Below are 20,452 nucleotides of genomic sequence, written 5' to 3' on the forward strand. Positions count from 1 at the left end.
TTACACACAGGCTTATACAAATACCAGGTCCAAGGACCTTCATAATTGCAAAACATGAACAGTCAGTGGGTGTGAACGCTTTCCTCATGAAAGGGTTGGCCTCGAGTACAAAACAGGTTTGTGTAAAACAATAGAAATAGCCATACATGCCAACACTCCCGATTCAGGCGTGAGACTACCGATTTGAAGGCTAGTCTCCCGCCTCCCGATTCCTGCAAGCAAAAACCCTATTCCTCGGGGTTTCAGCTGACAGGGCTTGGTAATGTGTAACGTGCTAATTCTTCCAGCAATAGTCAGAATGGCGATGCAGGGGCTCTAGAAGGGGTGAAAAACCAACAAAGCCCCATTAACAACCGAATGGTCTTTTAAACACCTGTGAAGTACGGGGGGGGGGGCGGCTGTGTGTGTGCCCGGAAGCTGTTTCAGCCCGGGCTGACGAGGGAAGGGGGGGTATGCACTGACCGCAACCTGCCAGGCCAGTGCACAACTCTTGCATCCCCCTCTTTCTCTGCCTGCCATTGCGCTCCATGCTTCTGAAAGGTGATAAAAAAAACACGTGAATTTGCTTTCAAATGTCCGATCCTGCAGCAGCACACTTCCAAAGTCCATACATGACAGAAACCCGATTGAAGGCCCCATTCTCCCGATTTTTTTTTTTTTTTTTTTTTTTTTTTTAAATCTCCCACTTTGCTCTTCTGAAATGTTGGCATGTATGGAAATAGCGTGACTGCATGCCGAAGGTACGGTAGTGTGGTGGATGATGCACTATCAAGTACATGTGTAAACAATACTTTAAGGTGAGGTCATCCCGTTCCAAGATGTCCGCCACAGAGCGGTAATGCCCTGTCCTCTCTCTATGTCCAGGGCGGCTTACGCCGCTGGCGCACCTCCGTCTGTGAATGCGGAAGCGGCGCGGCTGGTGGGCGGTGACGCGGTTGTTGTTGGTATCGCTGCGCCGCAGACAGAGACGGAGACAGCGGAGCCTGGTACAGAGAGGAACGACACTGAGAGAGGAGAGCCCCAGCGACCGCACGGCCCCGACATGAAGTTCGTATATAAGGAGGAGCACCCGTTCGAGAAGCGGCGGTCCGAGGGCGAGAAGATCCGCAAGAAGTATCCCGACCGTGTGCCAGTAAGAATTGGGGCAAGGGAAGGGGCATCGAGTGTGACCAGACGCTCCTTGTCACCGGCGGCACCGTGTCCCAAGCCCCCCTTTCGCAAGTCACCCTTTCGCAAGTCACTTCGTTAAAGGGAAGACCTGGGTTTAAGCGAATCAGGACTATAGCTCCCAGAATGCACCGTTGATTAAAGCACAGGCCTGGGCGGGTTAATGGATACCATGGTGACGGGAAGCGCCTGGTAACATGACTGCTACCTCGTGACACTGGGCGTCTGCCTGGGGGCTAAAGATAAGGATCTGGTGGTATATCATATCACCCTAACTGTCTGCTCAGTAGTAGAGACAGCGAGGTGTTGTCAGGATGCACAGGGCGAGGTGTTCAACGTGAGTCCGGGGTGCGATTCTGGCATGCAAGGAATCTAAGTTTAACTGGTTTAGCAGTGGTTGTAGCTTGGACATTTGCTATGGATCCTGTCTGGACTTAGGTTGGACACCCCAGTCACAAGGTGTTTGCGTGGACACCCCAGTCACAAGGTGTTTGCGTAAGGGAGTTGCCAAATCTTAGTTGCAGGTCACACATAGTGTCAGCGCAGGAGGAGCTACCAGACCATACATAATCACGTATGCTTGCGTAGGGCATTAATCAAGTTTTGCAAGGTTACACTAGAGCGCACGCATTTTATGGATCTCGCTCACGGTTTGTGTGACCTAGGAGATCACTTTTGGTTTAATGATGCGAGGTTGCATGAGGTGTCTGCTGAGGGGGTAAAGACTTGCTTCGCCGCATTGGTAAGACCCGAGTGTGCACGGAGGCAGAGTTGAAGGACCCAGTAAAAGACAACAGATGGTGTTTGTATTACGATTCCTCAGCCCAAGAGAAGTATTTCACATCTCTGACTGTGGTCCACTGACAGCATAAGCCCTGGTGTAGAGAGCAAGCCCTACAACACGATCTAACGTGGCTTTGGGTAAGGAGGGCGAAACAGTACCAGGGAGTATAGAGCCAGCTAACCGTGATCTGAGGAGAATTTCTTGGTGCCCTCTAAGCAGGGATTGCCTTGACTGGGTGATATACCAGTAGCTTTTTTTGTGCCTCCAGACTTTGGTCAGTATCTTACTTTTCTGCTTGCCTGTATTGCTCTGTACGCATTAAACGCCCATCATTCCGAAAATGTCTTTTTTATAGGTACTTTCGAGCTGTTGTACTAAAATAAGCTTCAAAACAGGATTGTCAGGGCAAGATTTGTTTCCTATGTTTTTATGGAAAAATTCCAATCACACATTGGTTCATTTTGTGGCTTTTTTATATATTGGTGTTGTCACTCTATCCGTGATAGTGGAAGAACAGCCAACACGTGTTTCGCCCCTTTACATGGCCATTCGGCCTGGGGCTTCCTCAGGACGGAATAAAGGATAATAGATGTCGATCCGGTCGTCTTGGTCAATAGATTTCTTAAGGATTCTCAAAATTTCGGGTGTAATGCCACTCCAGGTCGTAGCATTCAGTCGGTGTAGATCCACACCGACTGCCTGCAACGGCCTGGAGTGGCATTACGCCTGAAATTTTGAGAACGGGTGAAACACGTGTTGGCAGTTCTTTCACTCACTATCACGGATAAAGTGACAACACCAATATATAAAAAAGCCACAAAATGAACCAATGTGTGATGGGAATTTTTCCATTAAAATCATAGGAAACAAATCTTGCCCTGACAATCCTGTTTTGAATCTTATTTAAATTAGGGGGTTAGGGGTTTCCCCCCTGTCAAGGGCAAGCATCAAAGAAGGGAACTTTTGCTCAGTATACGGTCAGTAAGGGTTCGGGACCTTTTACCCCTTATCCTCAAAAAGTACTAAAATAAGTGCCAATGGTTATATTGCAGAGACGTCTGGAGACAGTTGACGTTAAAGTTAGTGTTGATTGTGACTCCAAATAGAACTGCGTACCTTTTACCGAGCTCTGTTAGATGTATGTAGTCTAGTTTTGAGCCTGAACTGAATATAATTAAACTAATGCCCCCACACAGAAATCTTTGGCAAAACGTCTAAACTAAATCTGAATGACTGATTTCCCGGTGATTTTATCCGTAAACTTTCATTTTGGGTCAGAGATGTATTCTGTCCGTTGTGAATGTTCTTTGTGTGGGGTTGATCATAGGGGTTGCATAAGTACAGTAAGTATGGCATCTTTTCAGAAATTAACGTCACACAAGTGACGGTGAGTTTGAATGTGCCTGTTTCATTACTAGGTGCAGAAACTATTGAACAAAACATTGTATAGTTGTAGCACTGCGGTCTTTTTATATTGTGCTGGAAAATGAGGCACTGAGGCAGTGTCATGTACTATCATCAAGTGAGCAGCGTTGTATAATTAGGGTTAACGAGGAACATTTAGCGTGCTGTATGCTACCGGTCAAGGGGTGACATTAGCGATATCTGTTGCCATTTAGTGAGAGGACCCTTGAGCAGAGCTTGGATTCCCATCAGTTGTCTACGTGATCAATCTTATCTGGTGATCCACCCAAACGAATGATGTCTCTTGATCATAGAGACTATCTTCAAGGGAAAGCTCTCTCGTTAGAATCAGCGAAGGAGCGCCAGACAGTGAAAAACTGATCATATATATCTTTGATTAATGATCACATAGAAAAATTGTGCAGTGCAAAGAAAAGTGAGTGCAGTGTTTTAAATAAAGTTGTGAGGGGAAAACCACTGTTTAATGAAAATATCGCCTCACACTCTAAATAAAACCAAACAGTGCAAAAAGCAGTGTTAACAAATAACTGCTATTCATCAAGGTAGACATGTTTCAGCCAAACGGGAAAAAAGTTTTGCCCTCGGCTTTCTTCCGGACCTAAGTTGTCAAATATTGATACTGCATGGATGTATCAACTGATAACGAAATGTGTCAAAAAAATGAATAAATGTGCACATATCACCACTAAACGGTTGGAATCAATACAACCTTTCTTTACAGATCCTTTGCTTCAAGGGATGCAGAAGGCATCCGTCTTGATTGGGGACTGGACCTCACCTCGCCTGGAACCTTGCTCAGGAATACAAGGCCCCGCTCTGTCCGTTGTTGCCTCTGGCGTTCATCTGAGTCGAGGGTGGAGGTCTTTTCTTTGCTTCTTTATTTTTGTCCCTTGTAGCCCTAGGCACTTGTGGGTACCTTGATGGAAGACCCCCAGTTCATTAGGTTATTGATATTGTAGATTTTGGGGAATAGAACTGTGGCAGGTTGTTAAAGAGTTTCCCTTAGACCCTACTATACTCTGTTTGTTTGGTAAAGCCATTTAGTGAGCCACATTGATAGTGCTGTAGACAGCTAGCTGATTTGTAACAGTGGGAATCCCGTCTTGAGACTGGTAGTGCCGAGTACTGTTGGCCAAAGAGAAGTGATCATCATGCTGTGTGGTACCATCCAACATGGAATGCTGGTAATGCTTTCTCATGACATACTGAGAGGAGTACTGATAGGACAGCGTGCCTCCAGCCAACATGGAACTTTTAGTTCTGATTGATGTTGGACCATGTGAAACATTAGTAGTGCTATGTATGCCGGCTGGTGAGGAGAAATTTTCATACAATGTTGTACTGGTCAAAGTGGTACAGTAGTACTAAAGACCCACTGCTGGGTTGTAGGGATGTGTGCCAGCTGCCTGTACTCTGAGACTGAATTGTAGTGCCTTGTGCTGCTGGCCTGCAAGACTGGGTAGTAATGCTGCGGGCCCTAGCATCCTGGTTGGCTGTAATGTCGGCCTCTTCCACTGACGCAAGTTGTATGCTGGTATCCTTTCAGAAAAAAGCCCAAGTTCTTCTTTCACTCTACATCTCGTGATATGCTTCACTGCAAGGTTCCTCATTTGCACTAGGGTGTTTATTATTGTCAGGAGTCCAGACTGTATCTTTCTAGCTAACGGAAATGTCAGGGAGCGCTGACAAATCTGGTATAGAAAGGCAGAATTCTGTCCTCTTAAATCCATTGACTTCATATTTGCTTTGATTTTCCTCCTATCATGCAGACGGGTACCTATGAAATAGAGAAGTTTCGCTGGCAAACCATAACTGACCCGCGTTCCTCAAATTCTGAGCACTTTCTTTTCAGGCTTGATCTAAGCCTGTTTACACACACGCCTGAAAAGTGATCTCTGCATTGACCTTATCTGTCTCTCTTCCCTGTTTTGAGCTGTCTACCAGCTGAACACCGAGGGGTGCTGCCAATATTAGTGCCTGAGTATAATGCTTTCTTCTTTACAGCACTATTTGCAGTGATGGCCTTCATCTTTTAGATTTGCATTACTGAGTCACAATTTCTGTTTTGTTTTTCAATGGAGTTCTACAATTTGTTTACCAAACTGAATGTTTTGTTTTTCAATGGAGTTCTACAATTTGTTTACCAAACTGAAAGAATTAAAGTCTGCTATTTATGCAGTGTGCCAATTTAGGCGTACACCATGCAATTAGTCCAGACAACCCTTGTTTGGTTTACAGGACTTTCCATAATTATCCAAAGTACCATATTTGTGGTAGTGTGGTTGAGCAGTTTAGGCTTGTCAGAGGGGAGTGTTGAGCATTTGTTGTACATGCAGTCAATGAATGAGACAAACACTCCATAAGAAATCCAAGGCCAATGTAGAAAAATACACAGATTTTTTAAATATAACTCGGTCACAAAAATCATAAGAATCGGACATGAACTTTCAGATTTATAGTTTTTTAAAATATAAGATACCCTAATATCAGGTTTTGAGGTATAAGCCACAAACGTGGTAATGTTCTCCTACGGGAGACGCATATACTGCATACGGTTACTTTAAAGTGGTTTTTAAGGAATCCTTTGGCCAAGGTCCAAGAAACCTCCAGCAGATTGGATCCACCTGCCCTAGTGTGTCTGGGTGCAGAGGTGCTGGTCGCATTAACAGCCTTGAGCGCTACACCTTAAAGTCTATTAGGAAGTACCTGAAAAAGAAAGGCTGCATGGGGGGATTCGGGGGCAAGTGTGGAGCAATCCAATGGTGGACTTGACTCTCCAGGATCTCTGAGACAATGGGGCACCATTGGGTTGCTTAAACTCAGCTGTGGGGCTCGGGTGTCGAGGTGTTTTGGCCGATGGGTCCCTTGAGTTTGAGACTTTCACTTCTTGGGTTGACCTGGAGAGGAAAAGAAAACAAGTCTGCAGGGCGACTCCCGGTGAGGCTCTCGTCAGTCCTGAAGTCCCCCATCTGAAGAGTTTAGATTGGTGCTGGTGGTGTCCGGGTTGGATACGCAGCACGCCTTAGTTTCTGCACGTAATCCGGTACCTAGGGTATTGGTGCTTGGCGGCTCCTGGAGGGCCTGGCATCTATAAACGTGGCAGGGAGACGGATCTGACCGCCTGCAACCATGGCAACCGCTGCCTGGCATGATGCATTCATGGTGGACCTGATGGTCAGCAAGACGATGACGATGTACCAAACAAGTGCAGTCAGTGCCTGCAGCAGCAGGGGAGTGGCTTCTCCATCCGAAGTTAGATGATGCTTGGTTTTTGAAGTGCTGGACAGTCCTCTAAGGGTTTGGGGAGGCTGTTCAGCGCAGAACGAGTCGTTTCTTTCAATTGCCAGGAGAGCAGCAGCCAGGGATGGTTTAGTGGCAGTTTTGGTTCTGGTCCACAGTTCTTGTGTTGTTGGCTCTCCTTTTTTCCTTTTTCTGTTCCCAGGTAGACAAATGTGAGTTCTTGGTGTCAGGGGAGGGGGGCACCTAAATACTGAATTTAGGGCAATTAAGGGGAATGTAAGGTAGTAGCCAACGGGCCACCTACCCCTGTGGTGGCTACACCCCCCTGTATGACCACTTCAAGTGGGGAGTGGGCATAAACAATCAAAACAAGATGGTGAAATCCTTCTTCGAGTGCCCACTTCATGTGGCCCACCTTAGGGGTCTCCCTAGCCTGATAGTGCAAAACAAAAACCACAAATGATGGACGGAATTCAGAACAAATCAAACATTCACACCCAGTCACAGATCTGTGTTAAATTCGTCGTTTTATTGCTCACCATGCCACTCCAGTTTGGTCCCAGCCATATGCAAATCAGTCTTGACCCTTCTCCACATGGGAACAGCCCAGCCCTTACTGCCAGGACCTCCCTGGACCGGAAAACAAGCATCCAGAGACCTGGTTTTCTAAAGACATCTTGCGAACATTCAGAAAGTTGACCTAGGAATCCATTCCGCCACTTGCTTACAATTATCCTTGTGGTTTTTAACTCACATCTAATTGCTTTCTATCTGCTGGCTTTATTTGCTTTAAAGATGTCCAGCTTGAGTTTGTCCCTCCCGTTGCCCAAATCTCGTTTACTGTATTTTTCCACGAACTTGCTTTCTGTCAACAGGCCTTTAAATCTTGTTCTTACCTTGTAACATTTGCTGGGCATTCAGAGACTGAGGTCAGATGTCATACTGTCTCTTCTAGGGAGGTTGGTGTTTGCCTTTCTCTCTCTGACATCAAAGTGAGAGATTTTATGTGACCATCCATCCTGCTGACTACCCATGCTATAGGGTAGGCTTCAGGATGTTATTTTTTTCTAGCACACCACAAAAATTAACTGTGTTGATCTTTCAGAGTAAAAACAAATGAGGAAAGTAAAAATGAAAGAAAGTTCTTTGTAATTCTGAAGTGTGATGGAAACAAATATTTTACTACAATCCATGGGTGTTGAATTCCTATAGCAGACACCCAGGACATATTGTTTGGGGTCCAGGGCAACACGTTTTTATGTCTAATTTGTCCTTGGGACAAGTATGCCAAACCCCCTGCTTCACAAAACCTTTTGTTGCAGTGTGCAGTACCACATTATGGATCAGGGAAGGGCATTGTTTGCAGTTAAGGTAGAATTTGTATCTATACGTTAATGCTGTTCAGACTTGTGTTTATGGTTCATAAATGCTAAATATTATTAGGGTGAGCTCTCTAAGGAAATGTAATCTCGGACTGCACCACTGACAGTGGTTCCAGTGCAAAACGGTATTCACACTTTTGTAAAGGTTAGGAATATGAGGCTATGTATAATGCTTTCCAGAATGCTCTGTGATCAGATGCAGATATCTGAAGAAGCTTGAAACAAGATTAATGATCCTTTGTGTTCAAAATAAAATGTTCACACAAAAAAATGCAATCAGGAAAAAAAATGTTTTGCTGAACTACTGTGAAATATTAGATACCATTTCTTTGAAGCATCATTTAGGAAAATGTTGATGCGTGCTAGAATTTCCCATAATATTGGAAATCGTCATAACCATTTTCAACAAGATTATGAGAAATATGAAAACAAACAAGCATTTGCGAAGCCAAATGGTCTGTCATTGGTGGTCAGCATTTTGGCAATCCGTGTCTTGTTTTGACATGCTTTTTTATAAAACTTTTTTTGTTGTGATAGCTGTTGGGTCCTCGCCATTATAACAAACATTGTCAAAAATACCTTTTGGTCTCAAAAAGCACACATTGCCACAGTAGTCACTGGTACGGAACAAAACTACTTTGCATGCGGATATATGTTCCTTGTGAAAGAGCAAAATGCTGTCACTCACAGTGAAGCCAATCGAGAGAGAATTTTAATAGAAACAAAAGGTCTTGGCTAATGCCGACCTAATTCGATGCCTAGTTCTTAAAGAATGTCACAAAAGTTACCACCTAGTTAGTATATGTCCTCACATTAATGCATATTTACAGGTTTCATGAATTAACAACAATTTACAGAAGTAGGCCAGGAAATCCTACTCCTAGAAAATATTTGTGATCTGCATTTTAGCACAAACAAATATGCATGTGTAGATTTGCTCATGCGAAAATCTGTTGACCGTCTAAAAGTCTCTTCCCTTAAACCACTTTTTTCCCAACTCTGGAAGAAGGTTTACTTCTGCTATTGTCAGGAGTACATTTCCAAACTTTCTCAGTATGGAACAAGATTAGAGAAGATCTGGTGAAAACCCCTAAAACATGCAAGTTAGTAGGTTCGCACAGGCTCAGAATGGCATTTCAACTCTAGAATTACCGCTACCTCCAGCCCCAGTATGTAGATCTGCAGAAAGATGGCAAAATAAGGGCTGTGCAAGAATTCAAACCCCTCTATAGTATGAGCACTTTCATAATCGGAGAGACTATTATCAGAGCTCCTATGTAATGAGAATGCCACCATAATTTGTGGCTGCACAGCATGGCACCTAAGAGTTGTGGATTTTTTTCCAGGACAGGTAGTCATGAGGCAACCTGTCCCATGGGCATGTAGATCGTTTATTAAATTCCACACCCCTGCAACCAAAACACATCAATACACTAAGGTGATGACATTTTCACACATTATTATAATTGCAGGGCTCGACAAATCCACTCGCCCGCTCGCATTTGCGAGGGAGAATTGATGAGGATGAGCTATTTTTAGGTCCTACTCGCCCTTTCTGGGGAGTAGGAAGAGAAACTAACTTTTGTCCTCTGTCTGTGAAAACGAAGCAAAAGTGACAAGATAACAAGATTTAAAGGCATTTTTATTGCTCACAAAGGGAATGAGCAATAAAGATGCCTTTAAATCTTGTTACCTTGTCACTTTTGCTCCGTTTTCGGAGACGGAGGTCAAGCAGGTTGAAGTGAGGTCGAGGGGATTTTCCAAGGAACTAGACCTGCAGGACTAGTACCATTTTTCGGATTTTTCGAGCCCTGAATTGTAATTGCATTTCTAAAGCGCTTACTGTTCCTGATGAGGGGTTGAAGTACTTCGAATAGTACCCTACTCAAGCACCCAAATAATATTAGTGGTAAATTAGTACAGGGAGATATGAAATTAATTTGAGCGATGGCCATGTGAGTTTATTTGAACTGAAAAAGGATAGTGGCGTGATAGAGGGAGGAAGCGTTTGAATTTATATAGAGCTTGCTAACCCTGATGAGGTGTTGAAGCGCTTTTTGGTGGGTAGCATGCTACTCCTGAACTCAAACAGGATTAGTGTGAATTAGTACAGGGAAATATGAAATCAATTTGAGCGGTGGACATGTTAGTCTGTTAGTTGGATTGTAAAGGATAGTGGAGGGACAGAAGAGGGAAGGATCTAGAAAGTTAATTTTTTTAAGTAATTTTTAAGGCGCTGTTAGAAATGGGATTTTTGATAGGCTAGGGCAGGTGCCAAAGCCAGGCAGAAACCACCAATCTAGTCCGGATAAGGGAGTTACACTCCTAAAATAACCCCTGCTCACTCCCTTGGTAGCTTGGCACGAGCAGCCAGGTTTATCTTGGAGGCAGTGTGTAAAGCATTTGCACATAACCAACAGTAATACAGTGTAACCCTACAAAAGGACACCACGCCAGTTTTAGAAATATGGCCAATATTTTCATATACTTTAAGACAAGACCAAAATCGATAAAAATCTATAGTACTTAAAAATCAACAGTTATCAAAATAAACTTTAAAAACAGTTCCGTGATGTCGATAGCTCCGTCCCGAGCTATCACGGCATCGCGAGCAAATAAATCCAAACAGTTCTGGCTGACCGCGGCGTCGCGGGTCAGCTACGTTGTCGGGAAGACCCGTAAACAGTACCTTTTAGAAATGCAGGGCGTCGGCGACCTCTTGTTGAGCTTCCGAAAACCCGGCGTCCGCAGGCGTCTGTTCCGCAGGTCGGTGCAGTAGTCGTCGGGTCCTCTAAGTCACACGCGTTGCAGGTCGATCTCCTCTCTGTTGGAGTCAGGAGCGCTGGCGTCGGCAGGCGTCGGGTGCTGCGATGCGGCGTGCGGTGCCCTCGGGTCGCGGTGCAAGCAGCGACTCGGTGGCGGCGTTGAATAGGGTCGCGGTGCCAGATGAAGACGGTGCATGTCACGGTGCTGGCAGGTCACGGTGCTGGCAGCGGAGTCATCGTTGCTGAAGCGCTGTCATCGGCTGATGAACTGGAATCGATGGCGTCGGTAGGCCAAGGCTGCGGTGCGGTGATGAGGGGGGTGCATCGTGTGACTTTACGAGCGGTGCCCAAGCACCACGGTGCAAGCAGCGGCATAGATTTCGGCGTGGAGCGGCGTCGGGGATACCACAGCGTCGTCGTGAAGCGAGGCGGTGCGGAGTGCGGTGTCCACAGGTCGCGGTGCAAGCAGCGGCTCGGTGGTGGCATCAGCAGGCGTCCTCGATGAGACCAGGGTTGCATTGCGGCGGTGCCCTCTGCGATGCAGTCAGGACACTGAGTCGGCAGCGGCTTCGTTGACGTCGTCGAGTTGCTTTTCCTCTGTTACCTCAAGCCCTTGGAGAAACTCACAAAGTAGATTGCAGAAAGTCCAGTCCCTTCACTGCCCAAGACCGAAGCAGCCACCGCAGGCCAACACAGCAAAGCACACAGCAAAGTGGTAGTCCCTCCTGTCAGCTTCTCCGGCTCTTCTTCTTAGCAGTCTTCTCGGTCCAAAAGAGTTCTAAAGTTCAGGAGTCTGGGCCCCAGTATATGTATCCAAAATTATTTGATCTTTCAGGCAGAGGGTGTCTGTGTCCGGCCAGAACAGGTTCTGCCTTCTCTGGTGTGACTTCCTGTCAGGAGGTGGAGACGGCATTGTCCGAGGCAGACCAGGCCCTTTGAGGTGCAAGGCTATCTCCTCCCCCTTCCCACCATCGCAGCCCAGGTCTATTCAGCCCTTTCCTGACCTACCTAGACTATCTGGAGCCCCTCCTGCTCCCCAGCCTTGTGTCATCTAAAATCCAGACAGGCAATCCACATTCCATCAGAGGCACACAGGATGACTGAGCAAGAAAATACCTACTGTCTAAAAGTGTAATTTTCAAACACAGAATGTAAAAATCCCCTTCAGTAAAAGATGCATCTTTTGTTCAGGCATACTAAATTTTATTTTCTTACCGAATTCCCTGGGCCAGGTATGTTTATAAGATGTTTTAAACAAACCTCCCATTTTGTCCTATGGGGAACCGGTAGCCTTGCAATAGTGAAAAACGAAATTGGCTGTAATTCACTATGAGGACATGCCACACACACCAGGGCATGTCCCACCTTTCACATACACTGCACCCTGCCTACAGGGGTACCTTGGGCCTACCTGAGGGGTGCCTGACATGTAAGAAAAGGGAAGGTTAGGGACTGGCCAGTGTGTGCACTGGCCAAGTCGACATGGCAGTTACAAACTGCGCGCAGTGGCAGGTCTGAGTTACCTTTTTAGGGCTACTCCCGTGGGTGGCACAACCAGTGCTGCAGGCCCACTAGTAGTATTTGACTTGCCTGCCCCGGCATACTCAGTGCCCTTTACCAGGGGCTAACAGGTAGGTCAAACATCCAATCATGGAAACACCGATCCATAATACAATTTACACAGAGGGCATATGCACTTTAGCACTGATTAGCAGTGGTAAAGTGCCCAGACTCCTAAAACCAACACAAACGGTTCAGGCAAAAATAAAGTTTGGGGATAACCCTGCAAAAAGGGCCATTTCCAACAGGTGCTATTTTTAGGGTGCTCATAGCAGTAGGAGGAGGTTTGGGATGAGTAAAGGGGAGGCGGGAAGAGTCAGAGGGAAGAGTTTAGAAAGACTTGTTAGTGGTTCTGAATAGTAAAACTGGTATGAGATGACGCAAAAAAGAGATAGAGGAGGGAAGAGTCTACAAAGGCTTATTTTGTTGATCATAGTAGTAGAACAGGGTTTTAGATGTGTCTGAGAGTTGAGATAGATGCCTGTGCCTCTTTCATTTTATGATCGCAATGTCTGATAGCCATCCGATAGGAGAGTTTTAGGTTTTCTTCATCATTTTTTCATTATTTTCTTTTTAGTATTTTAGAACTTTTTTTAGGGTGACCTTGTGGGAGGTGAACCAAGGAGCTGATTTTTCTTTATTTCCATTCTTCATAGGAGTGATAGGGATCGTGTCATCTAGTTAGTCCTTAATCCTCTCTTCTTCTGAGGGATGTTTAGTTTAGTTAGGCTAGGGAGGTCATTCATATTTCCTTATTCAGTTTTGACCATCGTCGGCTCTAGCCGATTGTGATCTTATTGTCCGAAAGGGGATGGGACCGCCCTCCAGTGTGAATGAGATCATGGCATGGTCTGTCCATATCATCGGACGTGGTTTTCCAATATTAATGTTAGGTTCATTACTAAACACTGGATCTAGAATATGTCCTTTGTCATGGGCGGAGCTGGCTGCTTAGGTCATGTAAAATGCCTGGCACAGTGGTGTTGTTCATTGCATCAAAGTGATTGCAGAGATCGCCAAGGAGAGTGAAATTTGGTTAATCGATGGCAATGCTAGCTACTGTCCCAGTAAGGTTTCCGCAAACCTAGTAGCCCTGAGAAGGAAGCAGAGCATAACACGTTTATAGTAAAAGAGAGATTCTCACAGTCTGGGATAGACAAGGAATTAAATGTACATCTATATGTGTCTTTTAGGATGATGGCGTTACCCCCGCTGCTTTTGTGCTTGTGGTATTAATAATATACCGCTGGAGTGCTTGATTGAGGTCTAGTGTAAAACAGTCATGTAGCCGTGTTTCTCTTCGGAACAGAACGTCCAGTTGTTTATCATTCATTAGTGCAAGTAGCTCAAATATATGACATGACAGGGATGTACAATTGATAAATGTGAGATTCCTTTTTATGGGCCCGGATATTCTAGCTCAGACTTCCTTGGGATTGTAAATTGAAAAACTACACAGGGGGCAGCTTTGTGCGCAGTAAAACTGTAGGTCTGTGCAAATGTAATGGCCATTTCAATTGGAAATGTGTTGTCTTTAATGGCATACCATGCATAATCCAAGTTACACCTCTCCAATTAACGCTGCTCCACTCTACACCACTTCACTCTACTCCACTCTATGCCCTTCCATGCCTTGCCACTCCACGACACTCCACTGTAAGACGCTCTGTGATACATCTCTTCGCTTCACGCCCCTCAACTCTGCATCCCTCCACATCACTTACCCCACTCGACTCCAATCTACCTCAATCCATTCTAATATACCTCACTCCACTGCAGTCTACCTCGATCCACTCCACTGTTATATACTCACTTCATTCTGCCCCACTCCACTGAATCTGCCCTATTCCTTTCCACACAATCTACTCCACTCAACTCATTCCAATTCACCCCACTCAATCTACCCTGTTCCACTCCATTATACCCCAATCTACTCCACTGCACTGAACCACACTCCAATCTACCCAATCCCATTCTTTCCCAACCCATTCCATTCTCCTCCAATCCACTGTACTCTACCCCACTCCAATATAGGGGGAGAGGGTGTGGCTTAACGGCTAGGGTGGCCAACTTTGAAACTGGGGAACCAGCTTTGAGGCTGCCGAGAAGCTCAAACATCCTGTGATTTGGGGCAAATCACCTAATCTCCCAGTGCCTAAAAATGAATGTGTCCCTCTGTAATGCAACTGGTGCTCATGTTAAGCGATCTGATACTTTCTGGTCACGTTCGCGCTATATAAAACTACCAAAAAAAATAAATATATATATATATATATATATATTTCTACAAACAACTGCTCTCACTATATGAAATAGACTGCAGCACGCTCGGGATAGCTGAATAGAGATTTATTTTTGAACAACGCACAACCAGGTTTCGCGTTTCAAGTGCGCATGCAGTCTTTGTCAAACCTCAAATTTACCCCACTCTGTTACACCTAATCTATGCCACTCCAGTCTCCACTCTATCAGCCCTACTCCACACTACCCTGCTCCAATCTATCCTACTCTACTCCATCCCACACTACCCCACTCCAACCTATCCCATTTCACTCCAATCTACCCCACTCTAACTGAATCTACCCCACCCCACTCTAATCTACCTTAATCCAAACTATTCCACTCTACACTACTCAACCCATTCTACCTCACTCCAATCTACCCCACGTCCTTACACTCCAATCGGCCCTAATCCAAGGAACTCCACTCTTTCCCCCAATCTAACCCACTCCAATCTATCCCAATATACCCCACTCCACTCTACCTGATATTCCCCACTCCACCCAAATGTTCTCTGGTCCAATATACCCTACCCCATTCCACCACAATATACCCCACCCCATTCCACTTTAATTACCAGACTCTGACCCACTCTACCCTACTTCATGCTTCCCCACTCCAATCTGTCCCACTTCAATTTACCTCACTTCAATCTAACCCACTCCATTCCAATCTACTCTAATCCACCCAATCTACTCGGCCCCCAATCTACTCTACTCGGCCCCCACTCTACTCCACCCCATCCACTCTACCCCACTCCACGCTACTCCATTCTATCCAACTCCACGCTAACCCAGTCTCCTCACTCCTCATAACTCTACTCGACCCCACTCCAGGCTACCCCAGTGTACCACACTCCACGCTACTATACTCAACAACCTACGCTGCCCCAGTACCTCAATCTGTCCTCTCTCCGCTACACTAATCTACCCCAATCAACCCCACCCCACCAACTTTTAGCCATGCTGGATAGCAGCCACACTGGTGTACAACATGGGTAAAACACATTGCCACAGCCAGTAGCTCTTGTGTAGGTGAGACCTATTGGCTTCGCCAATGCTTGATTTACCCTTCTATCCAATTTACATAGAGTTTCAAAAAGTGGCTGATCCGCTGTTCAAATCAGATGGGATCAAAGCTGGCAAGCAGCCTTGGAGTTTTGTAAGTCTGCTCCATGTGCAGCCCAGTTGTATGCATTTTCCAAATTCCTCTTCATGTTGAAAGTATATGACTGCCTGGTGAAACTCCATAACCCCGGGAAGGAGACAAGCTCGAATGTTGCCCACAATAATCAAAAAGCATTTGCAATGCAATAGGTCGCGCATTTACGCGAGTTTAAGCTATTTGCATTATAAATGACAATGCCTTTTATTTATGTTTTGAAAACGAAAAAAAATAAAAGGCATTGTCATTTGCAATGTCAATAGCTCAAACTCCCGTAAATGCGAGACCTATTGCATTGCAAAGGCTTGTTTTTTTTGCTTTTAAAAATAAATACAGACAGGAAATAGATAGTTTTCTGTCTGCGTTTATCTGTAAAAATCAGTAAAATCGGGAAACTGGAGGCACAAACAAGACTCACGGCGCATGCGTCACGACACTTGTCTGTTTAGAAGATACAACATTAGCAGCCCTATGTGCGTCTTTACCTTGTGCTTTCATGCGTTTAGAAATCCGGATTGTGGAAGGGTGAATAGTTTAACTCTTTTCTGTTACCTGTTTCTCTTCATGGTTTTCATTGTTTTTCTCGCGTTTTAACGTTATTAGTGATGCAAGCCATGCATTTATTTATGATTCTCTCCACGCCTTTGGACCAGGGTCACAATTTATCAAATGGATAAAATGACATAAAAACAAAAAATATTAGTTTGAAATGGGCAATGTGTTTGCTCACCGTCAATAGCCGGTCCCCAGGTTTAGACTTCTAGACCATCCGTCTGCAGATAATGATGCTTGTGCAGGGTCGGAGTAGGATAATTCATTTTTATCATCCAAAGACCAAAAAACACACGTTGCAAGACTGGTCAGATTTAAAAGTCCTGCATTTATTTCGGTTCAGGGAAGATGACGCACCTGAGCTTCGAGTCACCAGAGACGATAACCTTGACAGGAAAACGTGAACAGAAAAATAAGTACAAGGCCTCTTGTCCGGAGAGAACAAACCTGACGTCGAACCCACGGAGAGTAACGGCCGGTGCATATTAAGAGCAAAGCAGGAAGCGGCAGTCCACATCCGACGAAAAAAGTGTTTTCGTTTTCTGATATTTGAGATTTGTTTTGGCGGCAGTAACATTTAGAAAGGTGGTTTTGTATTTTGCACAGCTCCGGTACTGTCTGTTTACACCAATAATTTAAATTTTATACAGGTGGATGTGATTCTTCCTAAGAGATGGTCACTTTTTATTTGCATAGTACGTGTCGAGAATATCAACATGTGAATATGGTCTGAACTGCACAGTTTTTATAAGTAAGATCTCCATCAAGCCACTGTCGGGTAGGCCTCTGTAGTATACAATAGCCGGACTCAAGTAGTTGATAAAACTGCCTTTAAAAGGTATTGTTTTGCACATTTATGCTTGCCTCCCGCCAAAAGGCAGAGTTACCAGCTGAGAAGTATCGATCAGAGAAAAAGATCGCTTGCCTAGTCGATTTCAGACTAAACATGGTGCCACTTTCGAGCGTTTGTAAGGAGCATTCACGCTGTCCGCTTTCATATCAGCCAATGTTCAGAAGTGGGGGAGGGGGGGGGGGCCGAGGGAAGAAAACTGATAGAGAACAGAGTAGAGAAAGTTCAAGAAAAGAAGAGGAAAGACAAGGAGCGAGGGAAGCGGGAGAAAAGATTAAAAAGCGCACTTTCTAGTACCGTCTTCCACTGCCAAGTAAGGGAGCCAGAGAGAAGGAGCGACAAGACCCGCGGCTGCGAGACGCGCTCTGTGGTGGCGAGGGGCATTGAAGAATGAGGAAGACAGAAAGGCGGAGCGAGGCGCGTGCGCTTGGGAGAGCGAGAGGACAGCCAGATGGCGCCTCTGCTCGTGCCTGTGCGCGTAATCGCACGCAGTATGCCACCCAAAAAGCTGTGGTAGCATTTTCTGAAGCCCGATTACTAAAAGTCTTGCCAGTGCAGCGCAATGGCTGGCTCAGGCGAGACCTAAAAAACGTATTTGACATGCTGTTTAATTGTTGTTGTACTATGATGGCCACAAAAATGGCACTATATAATGTCATTTAATTTTGATTTGATGTCATTGTGAATTCTAGAAGTTGTAATACAATGAACTTATTTACTATAAAAAACTGTGTATGATCATGGAAACTATGAAAGACTGCATTGCTGCACGTATTTATTGGTTGCCTTTTTTTATCAGTAGGTTACTGTAAAGTTTTGATGTTTGCATCTGAAATAATACACTGATGGACTTTGTAGCTAAGTTTCCCACCTACCTGCTGTTAAAAAATATGGGCAGAACTCTTGTGTGTGTTCTCGAACCAGCTATGATAATGGTGCTGAATGACCTCAGGATTACCCTTGACACTGGTTGTCTTGGACCATTCTACTGCCTTTAACAATGTGAACCATGCTATCCTAGTCCACTGTTTGGTGACTGCTTGCCTCTAGGGTTTGGGTTTTTCCAAGATTCTCATTCTTCCTGTGTGGCCATAGTCAGTCGCTCCGATCCTTCCTCCCTACCATACCTATGTCAGCTTGTCCTGTTTAGAATTCCACAAGGGCTTCCCTTCTCCCTAATTCTTTACAGCACATACAGCCGCCAGCTAGTATTTTAAGATCTTTCTGTGCAGAGTCTGTTTTGCATGAGAACGATACCAAGCTGATCCTGTTCCATGATCCTTTGTCAGAGCTTCAGCATACCCCCCAGTCCTGTCTATTTGCCTTCCAGCACTAGATTAGTAGAAATCTGTGAATTTTATTGCTAGTAAGAAGAAAGTTCTGATCATTGGAAAGGAGAAGTATAGAAGCGTTTGTAGAACACCATGTTTTTGGCCTCCTCAGATGGGACACACCCTCCCCAGTGGCAAGTTTAAAAAAACTGGGATTTTGGGTCAAGAAAGAGTCACATTTTAGGGAACAGGTAAACTTGGTGGTGTCCTCTGTTGTGTGTGTTTTTTGGTTGTTGCTCTAAATAAGAGCATTACTAAAGACTCTTTCGTTTTTGCTTGAATATCTGCGATCCTCTGTTGTGGGACCTGTCGTTCTTTACAAACTGGACTACTCCAACATGTGTGGTTTGTGGCTTCCTTAGGCTATTCAGATGCCATTTATTGTTCAAAATATGGTAGTTAAGCTGGTTTTCAAGTTAAGCAAATTCATTCTAGTTTAACGTCAGATGCAGTCTCCACTGGCTACCCATCACCCAGTAGATTCAATGTAAGCTTTTAACCTCACCGGGGATACCTTTTTTGGACACAGGACTAACTTTATTAATAGGAGACTGAAATGAGCTCAAGAATACATTTTCTATTTGCAGTACCTTGGTTCAGGTAGGTGCAGCTCAGAGGTAAGGTCTTCTCTACCCTGACCTCACAGCTCTGGAACAGAGTTGATTGTTGTTCATCAGATCATTAACCACTGATTGTCACCCTGGTCCTTGATGGCCGTTAACTGATCTTGCATGATTCTTTTCTCAGTCCTAAAGTCAAAATACCTTTGGGCATATGTTGACATTTCTAATTTACTCATTCAGACGAAGAGTTAAGCACTTGATCAGAGTCACCTAGATGGGGAGCGTAGAGCATGCTCGGGGGGGGGGGGGGCAGGGTTCTCGTGTCTTGTGGTGAAATCATATGGGAGGGAGCTAAAAACACACTTGTGGGACTGGAACTCGCAGCACGCTCGCAAGTAACTTGGAAGTCAAAGCATACTTGGAGGGAGATCCAACCACCTTCGCAGAGCAGGAATTTCTAAATATAGTTGCCTGGGACTCCAGTTATCTGACTGTGAACATCCTAGGAGGAGCAAGAAGCATGATGCAGACTCACAGGACAGTGGGTTCAAATGACCCTAATAGGAGTAGAGCGCTTTATACAGAGTAGGCAACTGGCTGCACACATGGAGGTGAGGAACTCAGAAGAGACATTCCAGCTTCAGGTTTTGTTAGCAGTTCCAGCCCTCTTAACGGTCAAACAGTTGTAGCTTCCTAAGGAAAACAGTTGCATTCGTGCTATGGCTGTGAATATGTATTTAAAAAGCACACCATCACCGAGCAATCTTGGCGCTGTGCTAAGCCTTTGTAATTGCACCAATTAGAGACAGGAAACGGGCTTAAAAAAAAAAGGTTTTCGTTTATAAAAAAAAAAAAGTATGTGTATTTGATTGTGATCGAAGAGAAAGGGGCAGCGTGTTTCAAAGTTCAGTAGATGTCACCGAAAAGGCTCTGTCACTCTACCTAGCTGTCGTAGTTCTAGGGTGCGTTTTTATTTTTTCGCAGGACTGTTTCACGTCTGGTGGCACTCATTACCGTTCCTGGATAGCGTGTACACTCGTATCAGGGAGTTGTACTAAGAACAGATATAGCGTGATTGAAGCTTGCCGCCTATTATTCGGTCTGCATTTATACTCGAAATTACGAACTGTTTCAAGATTCACAGTCTTGTTTAGTCCATCGTCATTTCGGTTTGACTGGACGATTTGCCTACGGTCACCTACAAGTACCAGCAGTGATGTTGTTATTTTATACAGCAATCGCCTTGAAAAAGTTTTAGTAAAAGACGAAACACGTGTCCGCTAGATCGTGTGCTGAGATTTCTTTTTTAACAATAAAGATGACAATGTACTGAAACTGAAGAGGTTTGGATTCTTTGGCAACGGAGACTATTGATTGATGGAACTGATC

General features: G+C 44.9%; 1 protein-coding gene across 1 annotated transcript in view; it reads left to right on the top strand.

Annotated features, from left to right (window-relative positions):
- The first annotated feature begins 902 nt into the window (after positions 1 to 902).
- Positions 903 to 20,452, top strand: part of GABARAP (GABA type A receptor-associated protein) — a 42,170-nt gene continuing 22,620 nt past the window's right edge. The window contains exon 1 of the mRNA XM_085638758.1: positions 903 to 1,132. Within this exon, the coding sequence (XP_085494884.1) occupies positions 1,043 to 1,132 (90 nt within the window). The 5' untranslated portion in view covers positions 903 to 1,042. The remainder of the gene's footprint in view (positions 1,133 to 20,452) is intronic.

Source organism: Triturus cristatus, chromosome 12, assembly GCF_964204655.1.
Source record: "Triturus cristatus chromosome 12, aTriCri1.1, whole genome shotgun sequence".
In the NCBI taxonomy this organism is placed as follows: Eukaryota; Metazoa; Chordata; class Amphibia; order Caudata; family Salamandridae; genus Triturus; species Triturus cristatus.